Source organism: Asterias amurensis, chromosome 15, assembly GCF_032118995.1.
Source record: "Asterias amurensis chromosome 15, ASM3211899v1".
Classification (NCBI taxonomy): Eukaryota; Metazoa; Echinodermata; class Asteroidea; order Forcipulatida; family Asteriidae; genus Asterias; species Asterias amurensis.
Window position 1 is genome coordinate 297,202 of NC_092662.1, and position 16,533 is coordinate 313,734.

The following is a 16,533-nucleotide window of genomic DNA, read 5'->3' on the forward strand; positions in this document are numbered from 1 at the left end:
CTTGTTATATTTTAAGAAACATACAGGCCTTTTTTTAACTACCCGTCTGAATTAGGATAAAAGTCTCATCCCTAAATATGATAAATGCAGTGTTTTCTAATGCAGTAATCGTTCTGCCCTAGGTCATAGCACTACAGCTTGTTGTTGAGCTAGTCACGATGCTGAGCTATCTCTAAATCCAGCTGAATGTCCTTGTGTGGATCATCTACTGTCTCATCTAATATCAGTCTGATCACGAACTGAACCCAATGGGTATAAATAGTGAGGATACCGTGAAAACAGAAGGAAGAAACCAGCAACTCGTGACCAGCATGAGTGCCTCATTGCCCTTGTTGGCCTCAGCGGACACGAGTTGTTGTTGTCTAAAAGCAAAGCCCATTCACACCATAGCAATTTAACAAGGGTCGTTTGCTTGATTTTAGCATGGTTGCGGGATTGTTCACAATGCACCACGTGAAATCTGTTTCTTGACAAACATAGATTAATAAATTTTAAAGAAAAGCGAAATGCCTATAAAAATAAAGTTTGTAATCTGTTCTTTTAATTATTTGGAAATTTATGTTCACATTTTATTTGGTTAAATATACATGCATGATATTATATAAGTTTAGCAACATCATCTTATATTGAAAACTAACTGGAAAAAAGAAACCCATTTCATCATGAGCTTACATTGTATATATATGCATGGTTTCAGAAGTAAGTGATTACCAACATACAAAGTTTAGTTCCATTTGCACTCAATAGGCAATTAATGTAATTTTGTGCTAACTATATATAAAAAAAACACAAAAAAAAAAAAAAAAACTAATAATAATAATTTAAAAAAAGGAAAAATATTTGCTACTTACTTTCCTTGGTGCAGAACTCCTAATGTATTCTTCATCATAAATGCCAATTCTAAACAACCAACAAAGTATCTTTTATGAGGAGTAAAGTTGATGTCTGAACTCCACGATCAATACACTCTTAAAAAGCACGTACCACAGGGCTAGCGGTCCCGTACCGTCTTGTCGCTCCAAAGGCTACCGTTCAAATCGTCTCACAGTCCCTCAGTCCGTTCCCCTAATGGCACGCCTCAACGGCACTGTGTCAGAGTTCGATGAGTATGGGTTGATGTCATCGAAGCGGGCTGTACTAAGGGCACGATAATCCCTCGTTTTAAGTAAACACCTCATCCATTGACCAACCAAGTTTTGACACACTTCCACTTTAAGTAAAGTGCCCGAGTGGTGTTGTTCTTAAAGGGAATGTAACATTAATCTTCAGATAAGTTTAGAATCTGAAGCTGAAGGTGGTAGGTAACTTTAGTTGGCTGGATGGGATGTGATGCAATCATGAATGAGTTTGTCAAATTTAGTGGGTTTTTTTTTTCTCGAAAATGCAGATTCTACCCCTAGCGAAATGGTTTTCAGCTAGAGTTCATTTAAATAGTCGTTATTTTAACAAATAATAATAAATCGAGCATTTTCTCCATTATGCAGGGATGAGTAATCTTCAGATCCTGCTCTTCAATCAACATTTTTAGTGAGGATACTGATCCCAAGATGCTCCTAAAATCAATACATAACGCCATTAAATTAAGGTTAGACATGTCTGACTTAATGGTCAGCAATGACTTTCTCCCCTTTTTTATAAAACAATGAGCCGAGGTTCATAAACAAATAACAAATTTGAAATTCGAATTTTTATGTTATATTATTTATTATTGAGTCATACTTTGTTAGATATTAGTCAACACTAAACCTACACCCATTCAACGTTTAAATAATGATTCGAAATTATGCTAGCCCGATTTCATCCGTACTTTACAGTTACAGCGTCACCTTTAAATTCATGATTCCATCAAACACCACCGGCTTTTAAGTTCAACAAACAAACCTAATTTGTATATCTGTAAATTAAAGCATCATTACAATGTTACAAGAGTAAAGATACATACAACTGACCCCCAAAACTCTACACGCTATTGTGTTGGGATAAAATCTTAATCAGAGTTGTGTATGTTTAGGGATTACTTAGTGATGTTACGGTGTTTTGATCTCTTGCGGGCCGAGTTCATTGCGACCGAGCCGACAGGAGTGTCCCCTCCCTCTTTACTAAGCTACGGGGGCAACGTAGCGTTGCTAAGCGCACCCAAACTCTTGTGGTATAATAACGGGGTGTTTGAAATTCGTTACTTTAATCCACTCAAGTTCAAGCTATAGAACCAGACGGCTGTTTCATGTTGGTGTAAATCAAAGATCAATACTTCTACGCACACCACAAAACAAAATCTTGAAGTATTTTATAATAATTTGCGAATTAGGTGATCTATATGACTGTGAATCTTGTATATAAATCAATTGGGAAAATAGAATTGCTGTCATGGTTTCAGTAAAAACAAGATTTAGATTTGTTCCATATCTGAAAGTATAATTGTCTCTGGATTAAGAACAGCCGACCACTCTTGCATGGCGTTTCTTAAACACGATCTACACGCCCGTTCTGTCTGAGAGATCAAAGGCACAGCCGAAGGGACCAACACCCTTAGCCCATGGAACCACACAGGTCAAAAATAACTCTCTGATCTTGAAAAATTACCCCGAAAGTAACACCACAGCAAACAAAAAGAACAATACAAGCTTTGTTGTCCCATATTTCATAGAAACGTGTATGTTATAAATAGCGGCAAGGCTGTGGTATTAGTTTGTTGATCAAATTACCGTGTTGACTCTTGTTGTTTTTCTTGATTGATTTAAGCATGATGGAGTTAAGTGAAATTAAGGATGCATGGAATGTGTTGGTCTCTACACCTCTTGGGGAGCTTAAACATTTCCCGTTTTGTACGCAATTTCTTTACGTGGATTGATGTCGTGTTGCTGATGTATGGTCGATTTTTTCTCTTAAACTCTAGATATCACAAATAACAGAGATGGAATTTGTCTGCCTTTTATCTGAATTCATACTTTGTTAAGTCTACTTGGTAATCAAGATGCTGTATTTTTCTCTAAATTGAATGGGTCATGCTATTTGATCTACTTCTCTTGCATTGAGGATAACTTTTCACAAAAGCTTCTTGGAAGAGATCAAATGGTAAAATGGTAAAATTTATTTCCAAATTCCTCAATCAATATAAATACAATGGACTTATTGGTAATAATGTGTGAAACCATAGTCATTTCTCTATTTGGTGAAACTTACAAGTATAGATTACATTATGTCATGAGGATGGTCAGTTTACTAGTGGTCACCCTTGCTTGCATCGTATTCCATCCCAGGAGAGGCCCCGTGGCCAGTGGACTGAGTGATTGTCTCATGGTGGACCACTCTTTCCCTTGTGTTGATTCTGCCGTTTCAAACCATATGCCATGCCATTTCCAAGCTGGTCTACAGTTTTTATTTTATAGTAAACGTCAAATGTGGAGTCGCCCTGTTATCATGAATAAATATTGGCTGTACAATAGGGATTAACTTGTTCTAATGTTTGAATATTATCTTATTATATGGGTGATGGAAAAACAAAAGTGTATCATTTTATGTATCAATATTGGACACAGATGATGAAAGCGAACTGCAGTGATTGAACAAGAATTAGTGATTGAAGGATTAGGAAATATTGAGGTTTTTTACTGATATCAAGAACAATGTACTTAAATTAAACATTAACCGTTTCTAGAAAGGGATTGACGTTTCGCAAACAATGCAGTGTATGTTGTCCAGGGCGCGACGTTTTGTGTATGGTGTTCAGAAGATTGCTCGGCAATGCTAGACAGAACAGAGCTTTCGGAATGTTCTTGTCATAAGCTAAAACTAAATGAAATACAATATTTTGTCGGCCCTCGAAATACCACACAGCACCAACAGCAATTGCTGCAGTGCACTGCTTTTGCTTTGTTGCCCTGCGCAAAGTTCCAACACAAATTCACTATAGAGGTGCCCCTTAACAGTTGGAAATTGCTGTACCCCTTCAAGAGCGAGGTTCAAGACGTACAAAGCATGCTAGCCTCCGTATCATCATTTTTTTAACAATACAGAAAGGAAATTGCTAAGCTACATTTAATACAAAATACACAAATAAGAAACATGCTAGATGGTAATTCCTTAGGCAGTCCTGAGAGTTGTCAAGGTAACACGAAGGCAGATTTTTAGTTACGTGGAAATCTGTTTTTGCATCAAAATGTGGGGTTTTGCATTTTGGTGGATTTCGTGAATTTGTACAAATTCGGTGGTTACTTAAAAAAGATTATTTGTTTTGGAAGAGTGAACTCATTTCTATATCAGTTATCAACAAACACATTATTAAAATCCATTGAGCGAACTTTCAGTTGATCCTGTATACACATTTAATACTCAAATCAAAGACAGTTTTCTTTTGTATTACCCTGCTGGAATTTCGTACAGGCCATTCAAAATACAAAATATAACTATCCCTCCTTTGTGCTGTATAATCGTTACAGATTTAAGTTGATTATTCATATGATATTGGGCAGCGTCCAGTGCCTGACGCCTATGTAGTCTTCACTTCAAGCAGCCCTAGAATATTCTGACATAATTATAACATGTTGGTCCCGTTCTGTGGTAGCTATAAAAAGAGAGAAAACAGACAACGGGGACCGGAGCAAAACCCTAAGGTAATCTCACTAGGGACTCGAGTTGCACCGGGACCATATGCCGGCATATTGTCACTCGAGCCCCGCAGCGCCACCTGGACAGCCACGGTCACAAGTGTTTGTCAAACACGGAGGGTTTTCTCGTGCTCCCCATAATCCTGCGTATCACGTTGGGGTTTGCTTGTATCCTCTTTCGAGATGGGGAGGGGGGGGGGGGACACCTAAAGGGAGATTTAATGGTGATTTTTCTTGATGAGAGGTTCGTGTTTTTTTCTGGGTTTTGACTGGATAGATAGTGTCCACGATGAAAGTCGTGATCGATGCTAATACAGGGATGAGCTGTAACACAGGATCTCAGTTTACAGGTCTTGATGATGTCATGTTGTAGGATGTAGTGGTGATTCCTATTATAAGCACACCATAGAGAACAACCACCATAATCGCTGTACAAACCATTTGAATGTTCAATGTCCAATATCGATGTACATGTACGGTGGGGTTCTTGGTTACTATAGGCCTACAATGATTAAGAGTCCATGGCTTCACAACCAGACTAAATAAAATTAAATTAAATGAAAAGGGTTTACCAATCGACACTGTGGTATTGTGGCAACTGGTAAGTGGGCTTATTGCGGCAAACTTAAGAAAGCTGCATTTGCCCTTGCACTGACTGTAAGTAATGTACTTTGTAGGTCTTTCATTAGCCAGAGTTCATTTTAGCCAAACGAGACTAGAACCTGCAGTTTGTAAGGGATACAGACGAGTGTGAACCACAGCCACCGTGGTCAAGTGGTTTCAAGTGGTTATCACAATGTTGAAGGTTAGAATCCTACCAGGTGCTAACAGCTGATTTCACAATGACTATACTGAACCACAATTTCTCGATTTGTGCAATTCATAATCACAGATAAATTAAAGCAATGTTTGTATGAGAGAGATTGGCTGTTGCTAGCTTTGTGCTTTGTCCCCTTCTGGGAGTTCGCCGAGTTCCCTTGACGGGAAGATCATCTAGTCACGAAACAGGTGGTACAAACCATATCACACCCATGTAACTCGTCGCCTTGCAAGTCCCTTTAACTCTCATCCTCTTTGTTTTCTCCTCCTTTCTTGTTTTAATTAATTGGCCCAGCACTGGTGGTACGCGTAGATTGGATGCAGTCTATGCGGATATAGGGTGTCCGTTATGCTTCATGCATCATGCTCTCCACGCACAAACCACCGCACAACAAAAAAAGCTCTACCATACTTCCCTCGGCCCACTGTGCCCAATCATACATATCTGCTAAGCAGCTTTAACTTACCAGCAAATCACGAACGTAATCAAGTGTGAGCTATTTTCCCGTGCTTGGCAATAATGATTGTACTGAGCACACTGTCGCCATGATGACTTGCGGGAGTTCAACTTAAAATGACTGACTGGTAACCAATTTCAACGTGTAGATTGACGTGGTTGTTGTAATTATGTTTTACGTCTGATCGCGTGTGGGAAGGACAGCTTGTTTGTGGGTTCCCCTTTCCCTTTTCCCCATTGCATCTTTCACCCAACTGTATGTTTGATAAGTTTGATATGTAGACATTTTTAGTGATTGTGTTGCTAATGAAGTTTGGGTTTGGTCTGCATCTTCTTGCTCACTGCATGCCATTATGGATCAGCAAACCCTGGATAAATTACTGTCTTCCCGGGACTTTCAATTTCACCGAAAATCCATGTCCAGTTTGCCTGAAAGGCAGTGGGCTGAGATTGTAAAGAGTTGGGAGCAAAGTTACCTTTCCCTCTCCTTTGCGACTGAAGTTTTGTTTGGTGAAGAAACAAAGTTTCTGAAAGTATCAGTGTCATCGCCCAAACCTAATTGTCACTTCCCCAGGACTTTTACTTTCACCAACAATCCATGTCCAGTGTGAATGAATAGCAGTTGTAGAGAGTGGGAAACAAAGTTACCTTTTTTCTTCTTTGTGACTCAAGCTTTTCTGGAGAAAAAATAATATTCTGAAAGTATCCCATGGCACTACTCCATGCCATCGCCAAAACCCATGTTCTTCCCCATGACTTTTCACTTTCACAAACAATCCATGTCCAGTATGCCTAGCTGAATGGTCTCGAGATTGTAAAGAGTGGGAAACAAAGTTACCCTTTTCTTCTTCGTGACTCAAGTTTTTCTGAAGAAAAAATAATAATTTAAAAGTATCCCATGGCGCTACTCCGTGTCATCGCCCAAACCCATCACCATGGTGACCCATCCCGTTCATTCTCTCCCACTGAACAATGCTTTCCTGCACCCCTGATGTTTCTCAACCAATACTCCTCTTTCCTACTCCATCAACACTGCCTTCTCCGGTTTACATCATTCCACCCTTGCCACAGTCCCAAGCACTGCCGGTCCCTCTACACCGGAAACCATCTCGAGCGACCCAGCTCGCCGTCCGTCTCCTTGCTAGGGATATTGGTACTCCAACGGTAAGCAACCCGAGACGACCCACTCGGAACGAAACGTTTGGCTCGCTCTCTAACCGCCCATGACTGACAAACAATCACAGCCAAATCGGCCGACACTATGCGCCGAGTATTTGACTTCAAGGAAAACGGATCCGTGACAACATTGCATGCTTGCTTAGTCTCTTCAGATTTTCAACCCATCTCAAAAAATATCATTTACTATTGATGGCTTGACCAAACCATATGAGAAGTATTTTATTCTTTGCTATGCCCTTTTTCACAAAAGAGATTTAACAATAAAATGTATCTGCAGTTGTAATTTTGAATTTCTCATAATTCCTCGGCAATGTTTTGTGGGTTGGATATCAATCAACATGTAACACACGAAAAGTCCACAGCATTCTGGTTTTGCTTTTAGTTCATTGAGCAATAAATTATTGCTCAAAGCTTTCTAGAAAATGTTACTACCATCTTGTGAGGTCCCTCGTTTAATACGTGAAAAGAAAACTTTTGAGTACAATCAATCATAGCGCCGAAAATAAGTCATTGATGGGAGGCCTCCCGAAACAAGTGGGGTTTCAGAAGTATCTGAAATGTGTCGAAGGAGGTTGTTTGGCAGAATTTAGCAAGATACCACTCACAAGTTGTACATGTGACGTAGTTTGGTCGTGCTTAGCTAGTTTTTTTATTGTGTGCCATATCATAATCTTGTTCCATACTTTGTCATACAATATTTTTCGATAAACGTTTGTTCCATTTCCCTCCCCACGCGTCGCAAAACATTCCTGTCCAGATTATGCAGAGACAACCCCAACCACACCCCAATATAACGAATGCAAAGCTCCATCATCCCAATCGTTTCCCCTGCCCTGGCACCGCACCCTGGCACGAGAGGGTCTGGTGTTGACCGTACGTAACCACTGATAAAGCCAGCCACAAGTAGACAAACAAAAAGATACATATCTCACCACAACAAATAGATCTAACCAAGACCCAAATTCATAGAGAATATTCATTTTGGTTTTACCTGCAGTGTGTGTATGCACTGTATACTCGGAATTTACCATTACTCGGCTGGGATTCAAACCCTAACCCTTTGCAATTCTAGAGCAGTGTTTTACCAAGTAGATCACCGAGATTGTCGGGTAGAAGTTCGACAACAGGTACCACATCTGACAATTTCCGCCAAGCAGAATTGAGCAGGATACCAGTCACAAGTTGTACATGTTATATGGTAGTTTGGACGTGCTTAGCTAGTGTTTGTGATTAAGCAGCTCAATGAAATTGGGCCCACATTATAATCTTCTTCCAATAAAATATTTAAGGTGCACCTCAGAACTTCTGTCTTTTACAAACCACATTCTTGTTTATTTACAAATTTATAGATAAAGACAAACAGTAACATGAAGCACTCCAACATGAACAAATAATTATATAATTTCGTATACATTTCTCAATCAGTCATTCATTATAAAAAATATAAAAAATCTGCCCTTGAACAAACTAGCACACATTTGATCATCGCTTCCAATTAAAATTATTTATGGAATGTAACAAAGCAAACAAAACAGTTTTTTACAAACAATTGAAGCTTTTCTCAAAGAGCAAAATATGAAGAAAAAAGATTGTTTCCTCAAATTTCCGTTTCAATGTTCTGTCCGCTATTGTGCCGATCCTCCTACGCCTACGCCGTTGTTCCCTCTGCCTCGATGCTTTGTCCACTGACAGACTTGGGCCTGTTCGCCAACGAGTTCTTGAAAGCTAAATTGGGCATGGATGCTGCACCGGAGGCCAGTAGAGCGCCCTCTGTTGAAAAAATACAAGTCTGTAGTTGCTCCATTTTCCCCTGAAAACAGAGAAAGAGAAAGAAAATATTACTTGTAGTGAACAATATCTCTCTGGTTCTTGTACAAAATCTCCCAGATTACAAGCTGCAAATGTTGCAGCTCTGCTATCCAGATCCAAATTTAAACTTCTATAAAATTTACAATGTTTCAATATTTGTTGTTAAAATTGTCTTTGAGAAATATTTTTTTTCTCTCAATTTTTAATTTTTTTACCTCCAATGTTTTTGCACATTCTCCAGTGAGGACATCCCAAATTTTGACCTGGAAAAAAAGAAAATGCAATCAAAAAAAACCTCTGAATGCATCTTGTGTGGCCATAAAATAGCCTAAATTCAGAGAATCAGAATATAGCAATTGTTAATAAATAATATCAAATATTTTATGAATAGAATACACAAGATTCTTATTGTATACCTTCCCATTAAAACACATCTCTTTGACCAACTAAATGTTTAGAAACATCTTTTTGCTACATCTGTGACCGTTGCAAACTAAACTTGCAGGCAGCATGAATAATCTACACAATATAGCCTAGTTGGTATGAAACTACTCTGGAATTGCAAAGGTCGTGGGTTTGATTCCCACCTGAGTAATATGCCCGTGATTTTGTTCACAGAACTCAGGAAAGTACTGGGTATACAGGATAACACACATCGGTGTGTACTATAAAAAGAAAGTTTACACTCTTACCGATTCATCATCACTTGTACTTGCGAGAATAGTCCCATCAGGTGAGAATGCTAGCGCCCTCACCCATCCAGTATGGTCATTCAGAACGAATAGTAGACTGCCATCTCGTGCCCGCCATAATCTAATAGTTTTATCCCATGAGCCTGATGCCTGCAATACAGAAGTCATAAATACATCTGAATACAGACATTTCAGATGGCAACACATGTTTCTGGTTCTCTTATTTCATTTAATAATTCTGGTTGTAAGGCCAATGACTCTCAGAAAAGGAAGCCTTGTCACGACATCAGTCAAGAACCCCATGGAGAGAAAACAAAGAAAGAACATTTGGTTTTAGATGTGGAATGAAAAAGGCCAAAGAATTATTCCAGGGAACACCTGTGCAATCTGAGTTAGGGACTGAAAGCCCAACCCACATGCAACGCTTCGATCTGAGGTGGGATTCAAACCAGGGTCCATAAAGTGAAAGGCAGGGAAAAGCTTCCACTGAGTCAACATGATCCCAAACTGAGCCCAATTTCATAGAGCTGCTCACCCTAAGCAGAAATATTGCATAATCAATTTCAGCTTAGCAAAAATAAGCAGGATACCAATCACAGATGCTACATGTCAAATGGTATTTTAGCTGGTAACCTTTTTCTGGTAAGCATAGTTTTGTTGTGCCTAGCTAGTTTTTGATGACATTGGGCCTTGATAATAGAAAGCCACTCTTACCAGCATTCCCATGATGGAGAAGGCAACAGCATGTACGTTACCGGTGTGTCCCTTCAGTATTCTACATTCCTCTATACGTGGATCTCTTACAAGGGACCACAGACGGACTGTATAATCCCACGAACCAGTTGCCTAAATTGATTTGAAAGAAAATAAAAGTTATTTATAACTATGATACATATTTGTTTTGGTTGTGAAACCAAGGACTGTCAGAAAAGTGAGCTTTATTCACTAATACTAGCCAAGTATCATGGAGAGAAGACAAAGAAGGAAGTTTCAGTTTTAGATGTTGGTACACCAGAGAGTTATTGTAGGTAACCCAAATCCACATAGTGCCCCCCCCCCCCCCCCGGGGGGATTTGAACCAAGGTCATTGAGGTTGAAGGCCAGGAAAGATACCACTAGGCTAACCTGATCGCTTTAAATTTGATCAAAGCATTTACAGGTTCTGGAAAGTTGGAGGTGAAAGTAGTCCACAAAAAAGTGTCTTGCTCAAGGATACAAGTGTCAAGTCCAGGACTCGAACCCACCTACTGCTGGTCAGAAACACTAGAGCTTGAGTCCAGTGAAGACAAACCAAGCAAATCTTGTAAACTTACCAAGAATTTATCATTATGGGAAAAGGCACAGCATTGCACAACGTTTCGATGGCCAGTTAATACTTTAGTTGCGGTGCCAGTCTGGAAATAATAAAATAAAATAAAATAACAATTGTCAAAAACACTCATTTGCCATCATCCTTTGAATTTCTCTTTAGAAAACACTAAGGTAGACTGGTTCCCCGTCTTTATCTCCAAGGATAAAGACAGGTACTGGTCTTACAGGCCCAATGATATCAGTGGATAAACTTGCAGTGACAGAAGGTTTTCAAGTTCTATGTTTATGATTGGTTTCCCTTGAAGAGACTAATTTGTCAACTACATACATCAGCAGTAAACTGTACTGTCATTCCTCTGCTGCTGCCTGTGCAGAATGTTTATAGGTAATCAATGTAATGTGTTTTCATGTGTGAATGGGATGTGAGGTCAAAGTTTTATCTGGCAGGATCTGCCAGGAGCACAAGGGTGGTATCTTGCAATATTCACGAGCCTCGAAAAGTGACACTAGATGTTTAGACTAACAATGTAACTTACCTTCATATTCCAGATGACGGCGCTGTTGTCCCACGATCCAGAGCATAGAAAGTTTCCATCTTGAGAAAACGCCACTGTCTCAACACTCCTACAATGACCTGAAAATATTCATCAAGGTAGTAAACATTTGTTTTATCAATCTCACATACTTACTTTCAGACTTACCGAATATAGAATGTCATGCTTCTCTAGAAGATTTTAATTAATATCAAAACAACTAGTGTCATAACTTAAAACATTATGGAGTTATTAAAACATGTGAAATTTTATTGGTTTGAAGTTGGGCCATCTGAAATATTAACCCAACTTTGAAACTGCTTCATCCATAAATTGACCAGGGTGAATGCTAAGAGTTAAATAAGACGAGTCTTATCTCGAGTTCGAACGAGTTACACAACCTAAAAATATAAACTTGTGTTTTGTGACTCTTTACTTTGTAAACACAGACTTGTGCCTTATTTGGTGAACTTGGTGTTTGTCGTTATTATATCTACCAGTTAAAGTGTAGACAACAGATGCATTACAAGTCCTCCACACAATCACAGTAGTGTCATGTGATGCACTGGCGATGTATTTGCTGTCTGATGATATTGCCACACTCTTTATTGCACCTGAAACGAATACATACAGAGTTTCTCAGTACACAAATAAAGGCTCAACACAATGTTGATTGATCCCAAAACAGAATACCACCCAAACTCCCAAGTAATTTATTGTGCATGCAAGGGACCCATTACTTACAAGCTGTGCTTTTTGATGGGTTCCTCTACAGTTTCACTCCCTGTTTACATAAGACTGTATTGTATTTGACTGTTGTACTTGTGAATACTGTGGAAATAAATGAACTGATCTGAACTGAACTGAACTGAACTGAAGGTGGCTAGGTGACTATGCGAACCTGAACCTGAAAAAAAAGATAACCTAACCCTAAATATGACCCTCAAACCCTCAAAGATGACCCATAAATGACCCTAAATATGACCCTTTGCTCTCACCTTTATGACCAAAGAGCCTACTGACCAGCTGCTCTGTAAGTCTGTTAAATACTCGCACTCGACCGTCATCTGCTCCAGTTACCATCATCTCAAGGTCCAAGGAAAACGCACAACAGTTCACCTGGAAAAGACAAAAAAAATTAACTTTCAGAGACCTCCTGGTGATGACTAGAGCAAGCTCGTCTAAATATTGAGACAAACTAATAAGTCCCTTGGGGTAGTGAAATCCACTGGAAGAAAAAGAAGAAAGCCTGGCCAAAATTCGTATTTTGAAAAAATGTTGCTATTAGCTTTTCACAACTTTGAGAATGAATATGAACAAATGAAAGGAATTTCATAGCTAAGGAACTGACCTCATCTTTGTGCTTGCTGTATTCTTTTTTGCTGATCTTCTCAAAGGTTCCATCTAGCTCAAGCCGAGCAGAGAGCATCCTGATAAGACATTTACAAACAAATTTAAATATGATATAATAAATTTATAAATATTTGATGATCATCCTGGATCATCCCAACTAAGGGTGGTAAAGTCTTACTAAATGTTGACCAATAAATCCCATTATTATAGCTGGGCTTTGCATCATAAACATGCTTCTACCACTACTTCGATACTTGGCAAAGTCCTTCACTAACCACAGTAGCAATGTAACTTGCTTTCAATGTGCACACAAAACTGAACAGGGGAAGCAAACGCTTGTATTGTACTATTTTTAATATGGAGATGATAAAAAAATGGTTGTCACAATGAATGCCGCGACAATCGTCTTTAGTTACCCCAAGCTTTTTGATAATGACCAGATCAGAACGGCAGTATTAATGAATGCAATACTGCAAATGAGGATCATGGGATGAAATACACTGGGAGTCCACCAACCAAGTAAAGACGGGCAAGCTTCATTCATACACAACTATAAAATGATTGAACTACCTGTTTCCATCAATCAAACAAAACATGTATGTAGGTTACTAATGGAGTGATGGCTGATAGGAAGTTAATGTGTAAAACATACTTACTTTTTTCTTATCCTGCCCTAAGTTCAAGCATTGTTTCATTTCATATGAGTCGTGAAGTCACCGTGACCTTGTACAAGTACTTTGTAGACATACGTTATTTTGATCAAAATGTGTGTTTTGATTTCGGATGTACGGCGTCTGTAGCAACATGGTCTGGTTTCCGCCTCCTATATGCACACTCATCGCTAATGCATTGCCTCCGTGGCCCCTGTTGTTTTGGGGCTGTCACTTCCGCAGTATTTAGTAGACAGGCACCCGGTTAAATCTCTGTGCGTGTACGTTTTTAGACGTCTGGGAATCGCTCTCCAATTAGTACACAAAGTGAAATGGTGAAATGAGGGTTTTTCAATGGTTTTGATTTGGTTGACTAAATAAACGAATAAACGTTGCGCTAGAACATTGGCAGATAAATACATTGAAGCAGAAGCATTGGATACTACCATGGCACAGAACTCACAACCTACGTTATCGCTGGATGAAGTCAGAAGTGAGTAATTTACCATAACATATTTAAATTACTTACAAATTTGATTTGAGAGGGAATATACTATTTTACTGGAGTTCATTTTACTAACCGGTTATAAATTTGCATGTCAGTGACATTGTCATTGGAATGGAAATGATGATTGATTTTGTCATGTTTATTTAATTACCTTTTTAAGCTTAGTTCAGTAAAGAACTGACTAGGTAGTTTTTGTTTGTATTGTTTATAATAATGTATCCCTATATGCCTAGTGTTAGTTTGCTCCATGGTTTGCCGAGGTCCCTTGAAATTGAATGATGAGTCTAAAAGACATAAAACATAACATAATCAAATAGAAGGATTGGTTGTCAAAATGACTCTATGTGTTTTAGTCTTCATTTTGCAAATTTGTCCAGATGTTGTATTGTATAATTTATTTCTTTATTCTTATTTTCAAATAGAAATCCTCCAAGAGATCCTGGATGCATTTGTATCTCCTGAGAATAAAACACGTATGGATGAAGTGAAAGATGCAGCAGGCAACGACATGATGAAGATGATGCAGATAGTGTTTCCCGTAGCAACACAAATACAGATGGAGGTCATTCAGAGATATGGGTTCAGTGCGGACGGAGAAGGTGGGTCACTCCATTATTTTGATACTCAATTTCAGAGTGTGGGTTTGAGTCCTGGTCGTGCACATAGCCATTCATTGCCAAGTCCTTCAGATGGGACAAAGAGGCAAAGGTCCTGTGTGCTGTGTATTACTGGTTAAAGAACTTATCAAAAAGGGATTGGGTTCACCCTGATATTCCTTGATGATCGACTCGACATCATATTGTAACACAGCACCTTGTAAATCAAAGGTGTTATAAAAAGCGAATAGGTCTCATTTAATGTAGCTCCACATAACGGTTACATACTTTGCAGGACAAAATACTGAGCGCTTTGATATGCCCCTTGGGTTGTGATTATTCTTATTATCTGTAATTGAAAGGAGGGGAAATAAAGTTTTAAAACATTCCGTTTGTGATCTGTAGTTTTGTTGTCTTTCTTCTCCTAGGTGCAATAAAGTTTGCGCAGTTGGTTCGACATTATGAGACGATGGATAGTAATGTTGCTGAAATTGCCTCACAACTCAAGTCAATCTTCCTACCCCCCTTGCCTCTCCCAGCCCCTCCTCAGAGCCAAGCTTCGGTAGCATCATCATAATAAACTGTCATTCTACAAACGCCAACTCTATTCTCAGACAGCATGATCTGCACTTCTAGCTAGGAATGGCACCCCTGACTTCATGTGTTGTTTGATATGTGGCATGGTGTACCATCCTTCCTTGCCTTGAACTTGGCATTTGAAGGGGTGCAACAATTTTTCTCTGGTAAAGAGGCACATGCTATGAGGAAACTATACGTTTGTCTGGAATTTTCCAAAGGGTACAACAAGAAAAGCGAAGTGCACCGTGTTGCTGTGGGTGCTGTTGGTTATGTTGAGGCTTGACCTTCCTGTTTTGTATCCATTGAATTCTGGCAAGCTCAGGAAATCTTCAGAGGATTTTCAAGGGTGGTACTTCTGTGCAAGACATGCAAGAGGGGACGAGTGTGAAACGTGCCCTAAGCATTGGTGCTTTGGCTTGGATGCCCTTGACTTTGGTGCCCCTGGCAGTGGTGTCCTGAACTTAAAGATTTCCCAATGGAAAGTGCTGATTGAAAAATAGATGATTGATCCTCTTCATGAAATTCCAGACAATTTGTTGTTATCATACCGACTTATTTATTTACTGATGATATCGTCTGGAACTAAAACACCTTCAATTGTACCCACATGGGCAATAACATTTGATACCTATAACTTGTTTACTCTTAGATACTCAGTGTGGTTATGGCCAGCGAAATTAAATACATAAATAGCAACTGAAATTGGGTCAAATCGTGGGCAGTTTGCTTGGCAGTTTTTTAACCTGTGTTCCACCTCTTTGACCCCGGTTCGAAACCTGCCAGGGAACCATGTCAATTGGCTTTTCAGTCCCAACCTGAAACTGAATTACTTCCTTGTCTTCAAGGGATTCTCGGCAAGTACATTGATTCTGGGTTTTTTTTATGCAAATCCTTGACTGAACAAGCAGAATTTAAAACGGTTACAATCTTGCCCTTTTTACCCATTTTGGGTACTATTATTGATTCATATTTGTTTATCCTCAAAATAAACACATACCATGGAATTTTAGCAAGCTGTAGTTTGTTTCTCATTATTTGGAGCTAAGTGTCCAGGGTAGATTTCACAAAGAGTTAAGACTAGTCTTATCTCTAGTTAGGATTAGTTACTCGTCCTAACTTGGGACTAGCCATACGTTTTGGATATCTCCTAGGACTAGTCCTAACTCTTTGTGAAATCGACCCCTGTGCCTTCAAAAGAGGGCGCTAGTATCAGAAGAACTTTGTCCACACGGTTTGCCATTTGGAGGGGAGAGGGTGAGCAGTTGGGGAGAAAAAACGCCGATCAGGGCCTGAAGCTTTGTGTTTGCTCCGAGAAACAAAAACAAACTTTTTTCCCCCGTGACCAAAGAGACTCGATGTTGAAACAATTTGATCTGCCATTCAGCTTACATGTAGTGGAGTCCAAGACCAATTTTTGACTTAATAAATATTGGTATATTC

At 39.2% G+C, this 16,533-nt stretch overlaps 3 protein-coding genes and 1 long non-coding RNA gene across 4 annotated transcripts in view; 2 read left to right on the forward strand and 2 right to left on the reverse strand.

Moving 5' to 3' along the window:
- The window catches only part of LOC139947906 (LIM homeobox transcription factor 1-beta-like), an 81,163-nt gene extending 80,262 nt beyond the window's left edge, over nucleotides 1-901 (reverse strand). The window contains exon 1 of the mRNA XM_071945756.1: nucleotides 852-901. Coding sequence (XP_071801857.1) covers nucleotides 852-889 — 38 coding nt within the window. The 5' untranslated portion in view covers nucleotides 890-901. The remainder of the gene's footprint in view (nucleotides 1-851) is intronic.
- Nucleotides 1-11,531, forward strand: part of LOC139947911 (uncharacterized) — a 67,838-nt gene extending 56,307 nt beyond the window's left edge. Inside the window, exon 4 of the long non-coding RNA XR_011787390.1 lies at nucleotides 11,424-11,531. This is a non-coding gene — a long non-coding RNA (uncharacterized lncRNA). The remainder of the gene's footprint in view (nucleotides 1-11,423) is intronic.
- LOC139947908 (uncharacterized) lies at nucleotides 7,390-13,570 on the reverse strand. Its single transcript, XM_071945759.1, has 10 exons — nucleotides 13,417-13,570; nucleotides 12,759-12,837; nucleotides 12,406-12,526; nucleotides 11,905-12,021; nucleotides 11,411-11,508; nucleotides 10,877-10,957; nucleotides 10,278-10,409; nucleotides 9,564-9,713; nucleotides 9,087-9,134; nucleotides 7,390-8,872 (listed from the first exon to the last, which is right to left on the reverse strand). The coding sequence occupies exons 2-10, from the start codon at nucleotides 12,834-12,836 to the stop codon at nucleotides 8,711-8,713; spliced, it is 987 nt and encodes a 328-aa protein (XP_071801860.1). The 5' UTR covers nucleotide 12,837; nucleotides 13,417-13,570; the 3' UTR covers nucleotides 7,390-8,710.
- Nucleotides 13,571-13,715: 145 nt separating this feature from the next.
- Nucleotides 13,716-16,102, forward strand: LOC139947910 (protein C10-like). The gene is made up of 3 exons (XM_071945763.1): nucleotides 13,716-13,903; nucleotides 14,341-14,517; nucleotides 14,943-16,102. The coding sequence occupies exons 1-3, from the start codon at nucleotides 13,858-13,860 to the stop codon at nucleotides 15,089-15,091; spliced, it is 372 nt and encodes a 123-aa protein (XP_071801864.1). The 5' UTR covers nucleotides 13,716-13,857; the 3' UTR covers nucleotides 15,092-16,102.
- Nucleotides 16,103-16,533: the final 431 nt, after the last annotated feature.

Coding starts and splice junctions, on each gene's coding strand:
- LOC139947908 (XM_071945759.1), bottom strand. CDS start 12,836: ATGCTCTCTGCTCGGCTTGAGCTAGATGGAACCTTTGAGAAGATCAGC. Junction 11,509..11,904: donor TGTTGTCTACACTTTAACTG/GTAGATATAATA, acceptor GAATATTTTCAG/GTCATTGTAGGAGTGTTGAG. Junction 10,410..10,876: donor CCCATAATGATAAATTCTTG/GTAAGTTTACAA, acceptor AAATCAATTTAG/GCAACTGGTTCGTGGGATTA.
- LOC139947910 (XM_071945763.1), top strand. CDS start 13,858: ATGGCACAGAACTCACAACCTACGTTATCGCTGGATGAAGTCAGAA. Junction 13,904..14,340: donor ATCGCTGGATGAAGTCAGAA/GTGAGTAATTTA, acceptor ATTTTCAAATAG/AAATCCTCCAAGAGATCCTG. Junction 14,518..14,942: donor GTTCAGTGCGGACGGAGAAG/GTGGGTCACTCC, acceptor TTCTTCTCCTAG/GTGCAATAAAGTTTGCGCAG.